At 38.5% G+C, this 5,144-nt stretch overlaps 1 protein-coding gene across 1 annotated transcript in view; it reads right to left on the bottom strand.

Annotated features, from left to right (window-relative positions):
* Positions 1-645: 645 nt before the first annotated feature.
* LOC109936234 (long-chain fatty acid transport protein 6-like) overlaps positions 646-5,144 on the bottom strand; it is a gene marked incomplete at its 5' end in the record, with an annotated part of 9,919 nt that continues 5,420 nt past the window's right edge. The window contains one exon of the mRNA XM_048619837.1: positions 646-3,044. Coding sequence (XP_048475794.1) covers positions 2,868-3,044 — 177 coding nt within the window. The remainder of the gene's footprint in view (positions 3,045-5,144) is intronic.

The following is a 5,144-nucleotide window of genomic DNA, read 5'->3' as shown; positions in this document are numbered from 1 at the left end:
TTCGGCAGAACTCCTTTTAGTTGCAGCCCAATACTGCCAAATAAATGTTTAATACAGCTATCAGAATAGATATAATGAGCTCAAGTGGGCTGTTTTCAAGATGCTGGTTATTGAGAAACTTTAGGCCATTATCAATTCTAAATAATGCAGAAAAAAACTACATTAAAAATATGGAAATAAATCTGTTCTCAATGGAAATAAAAATCAAGAGATGTGAAACTGGCTCCTCACTCACCATCACTTACTATTGCACAGTCAAAATTTACCCCATTAAGAAGAAAAAGATTACAAAAGAAAGAATTAGATATAAAGGGAGTTATCTCATATTTGGACATGCTGGAAAGGAAGCATTAGTTACAAAATACTTTACCTCAGTTTTTACAGAGGGAGATGAATGTGGAAATGCAAGAGTGCTTGGGGTATATGTGGATACATCACTGTTAATAAGCACTGCTAATATTGAAAAGAAAAATGTTGTCAAGAAAGGCCATGAACTAAGTAATTAAATTGAAAAAAAACCTGATAATCCCAGATGAATGTTGAAAATGGTTGACCAGCTGGTAGTTAAACATAATCTTCCATAAATTTGTCAATAGCAATTGTGATTCTGTTAAGAATGGAAATAAAATAACCTTAATTGCAGACTTTTTTTTAATCTTTGAGCCAGTTTATTGAATAAGCACATACAATCAATTCCTCTACGTTGAACAAAACTTGGCGAAAGCACTGAGAGTGGCAATAGTACAAAATGGACTCTGATTTCAATGTCTACTATCAGCACAACTGATCAAGCTGGTCAGGTCCTAAAGGATATAGCTGCTAGACTGGGTCTGCAGCAGGTGGTGAAGGAACCAACAAGAAGGAAAAACATATTTGACCTCATCCTTACTAATCTGCCAGCTGCAGTAACATCTGTCCATGAGAGTATCGGTAAGAGTGACCATCGCACAGTCCTTGTGGAGACGACGTCCCGCCTTCACACTGAGAACAACCTCCATCGTGTTGTGTGGCACTATCACCGTGCTAAATGGGACAGATTTCGCACAGATCTAGCAACTCAAGACTGGGCATCCATGAGGCGCTGTGGGCCATCAACAGCAGCAGAATTATACTCCAGCACAATCTGTAACCTCATGGCCCGGCATATCCCCCACTCAACCATTACCATCAAGTCAGGAGGATCAACCCTGGTTCAATGAATATTCAAGAGGGTATGTCAAGAGGAGCACCAGGTTTACCTGAAAATAAGGTGTCAACCTGGTGACACTGGGCACCAGTTAGGTTAGTTGGCTGGACAGCTTGTCTGTGATTCAGCCTGATGCCAACAGCATGAGTTCAAATCCTGAACTGGCTAAGGTCATCATGAATGTCCCTCCTTCTTAAACTCTCCCCTCGACTGAGGCGTGGGGACCCTCAGGTTGAACTACTACCAGTTGTCTCTCTCTGTAATGATGCAGTTGTTCTATGGGACTATGGCGACTACAGCAGGAATATTTGTGTGCTAAACAACACAAGCAGCAAGTGATAATCAAAGCTAAGCAATCCCACAACCAATGGATCACATTGAAGCTCTGCAGTTCTACAACATTCAGTCATGGATAGTGGTGGACAATTATACAACGAACTGGAGGAGGAAGCTCCACAAATATCCCCATCCTTAAGGATGGAGGACCTCAGCACTTCAGTGCAAAAGATAAGGCTGAAGCATTTGCAACCATCTGCAGATAGAAATAAATGTCTATAAGAAAGGTAGATTCCGAAATAAAAGCAAAATAATGCAGATGCTGGAAAACTGAAATAAAACCAGAAGGTGCTGGAAATACTTACGAACACCCATGGAGAGACAACTTCATTTCAATTTTTCTCTTACTCCAAAGGACAGTGAGTAAATTTCAGAAAGCCAAAGTTTGGCACAACAATAAACATGAAAGGTCCTACAAACAAAGACATACAAGTCACAGTGACTTTAGTGGCTCAGACAAGGCAAGTTTAGTGTGAAATCTTTGGCAACAGGAGTTGCAGTGTCCTGGAGCACTGGGTCTTGGATCTCTCCAGGTAGATCTGTCTTTTGGCAGTAAATTCTGTGGTAAAGGTCTGGTCCCTGCCACTTCCCCATCCCTCAATCTTTTTATCATACCTTTCTCCTGTCAGGGGTTTTATCTGTCTTGTGGAGAGTGTTGTGCCTCAGCACCCAATATCTGATAGTCATGTCTCTGTTCTTAGCTGTAGCCTTCCTTCTGGGCTGTTAGATGCCCAATTGTTTTTGATAGCTTTGTATACTGCTCTTTGTCCCGTGGTGCCAGGACTTGCCATGTTGTTACTAAGACGAAGCAATTCTAGCTTAGAATGCTGCACAAAATGAAAATGACCATATACAGGGCACAAATGATTAGTTACAGGAATGAAATAGCGATCACATTAAAATTACAACTATTCAACTAAAAAAAGATCAATGTGCATCCTGCTGTAGGAAATTAAAAATCAAATGTGCCTGATGAAAAGGGTAGCCATTCCAAGTTTTGAAATGTATATTTGCAATAAATGACAAGAAATTAGAGTGAGACCATTTTTATGCGGTTCAGTGAAAAATACAATTACAGGTTTTTTAACAGTTTAGAAAATCAAGTCACTTCTAAAATGTGTTTATTTATATATTTATATCAATAACATTATTGTTACAGAGATACAAATTAAAATTATTTACAAGACAAGTTAAAAATATTCTCAGCAAATAATACATCTTCAGATAGTATGTGTTAATAAATCACAGCTGCTGTTAACATTAATGCTATAAAATTATTTGCTGAGGAATTGGTCATGAAGAGTTCCCATGGATATATAATAAATGCCCAAATTACAAAAATGGCTCACAATTTTATCTTGAATGACAAAATCTGGTCATAGATTTGCTCTGTCATTAAAATGTAAGATTTCTCAACAGTATCCAGGAAATACAATGGTTCAGTTATGATCCTGGGATTAAATGCTTCTTCTACCAAGTTAATTTTTTTTCTCTTGAAGGTTCCAGTCATCTCCATGGAATCCTAAGTTATAATAAGAAAAATACAAGTGATTTTAGTTTATTTAAGTATTTGAGGAAAGTCTCAACATTTACCTTCCATTATGAGATATTTTGAACTGTTACTACAAATATCTCACTGCCTTTTTTACCACAGCCATCAAAATTAAGGCCTATGATTCCATATGTACCTGGGACATGCTGCAATAATACGAATGAGACCATGTGAAGTCTCAGTTTGAGAATATAATTGCAAATATAAAAAAATGTTTATGCCAGAATATCTTTAACAAGCACATCTAAACTTCCACATTCCTAACAAATATCTACAAAGAATTACCATGTAAATCATTATTGATGCACTTCATTAATGGCTTCTTTAAAAACTTTACAAATCCATTTTATTTCCTTTTAGCACATTTTCACAATCCTTGTTTCTAAAGCAAAGTAGAAGGAGTTTCTGGATCCTTTGATCTCAGAGCTCAAAATATTTTACTTAACTGTTTCTCTTCCCTGTCCATGGGTTTCTGCACATCTTTCATTTACCGTCCCCTCAGATCACCCATCATTATCTGTTTCTGCCCACCTTGATCCAACTGCAGCAGTGACTTTGGTCAAACAGTCCATAACCTCCACGGGTTAGGTTTAGCTTCCATCCATTCCTACTGGATGTAGTCACATAGTGGTTGTGGTGCTGGATTAGTCATGTAGATGTTGCTTTGAGCAAGTTATATTGTGGCTAGTTATGAAACTGAGCTACATTAAACTGCCACTTTGTATGCCGGTAATATGAATTAGCCCTGAAATTTTGTTCAAATGACTCTAATAGTCTTCAAGGAAGGGACCTTCCATGCTCATTGGCTCAATCCTACCCATATAAAGTCTCTGTTTATGTGGTAGTCTTTTAATGCCATCTGAAGAGAGGTGGCAGTAAAATCAGTTATCAGGGGAAATGTCTCAAGTCACGGGAAATGTCTCAAGAACGAACTTTTAAAAAATATAAGGTCCCTCAGCAGTGGTTCAAGGTTCCATCCTTGGCCCTAACTATTCCTAGTGTGGACTGTATTCCTCATTACATTGTCCGTAACCATGGTATTTGCTTTCAGGTACATGTAATTAATACTCAGCTCTACATCCTTACCAGCACCTTCTAATCCATGACAGGGTTAAATTGCTAGTAACTCAAAAATGAGCCATAGTTTTCTTGAACAGAACAATGACAAGACAAAAACAACTCTGCCTATCTGTATTACTGTTTGATGTCTGTTATGTATTGGAGTTGGTCATTCTCTGATGTAGTCCATTATTATCAGATGTTACTGGAATTGAATCTAACACCAATTTTGAAGCAGGTACATGCTCAGCAACATTTATGGAAGTACTAGAGTGATTGAGGGATGTAATATTAGAATACCTTAGATCTAAAGAGAATCTTTCTGAAGGTGAACATAGTGAGACGAGGCTAGTTTTGAATTGTGAAACTGTTTTACTTAGAAGTTATTGTGTTAACAATCATGATTGGGCATACTTAATTGAATAGATATAACTTTCCATTACATATGATGTGGTAGTGCTGGTGTTGGACTGGGGTGGGCAAAGTCAGAAGTCACATGATACCAGGTTATAGTCCAACAGGTTTATTTGAAATCACACGAGCTTTCGGAGCGCAGCCCCTTCATCAGCTGCAGTGAGAGAGCAGGGCACACAGACACAGAGTTGATAGGCAGAGAGATCAAGGGCAGAGAGATCAAAAGATCATACAACTGGTGTGAGTGGATTGTCACATAATAAGTCTCTGTAGGTGACCAAGAGCGTTAGACAGTCAGTAAGGTGTTTCTAAAGTCTATGTCAGTGCTGTGATGTCTTGACAATCAGGCAGAGCCACAGGAATATACAACAGGTGACATCTCAGGTCAGATACTGAATTGTAGGTATGAGGCCTTGTCCAGAATCTGTCTCAGAGTTTTAACCTAGAATCAGGCTGGTTTTATTCCAAATTTATAAATTCCAGCTTTTGGAATAAAACCAGCGTAATCCTACCTTAGATACCAAGGTGCAGAGCTGGATGAACACAGCAGGCCAAGCAGCATCAGAGGAGCAGGAAAGCTGACGTTTCGGGCCTAGA

Source organism: Rhincodon typus, chromosome 3, assembly GCF_021869965.1.
Source record: "Rhincodon typus isolate 14 chromosome 3, sRhiTyp1.1, whole genome shotgun sequence".
In the NCBI taxonomy this organism is placed as follows: Eukaryota; Metazoa; Chordata; class Chondrichthyes; order Orectolobiformes; family Rhincodontidae; genus Rhincodon; species Rhincodon typus.
Note: the sequence above shows the minus strand (reverse complement) of the source record. Positions and strands in the feature narration are given on the sequence as shown.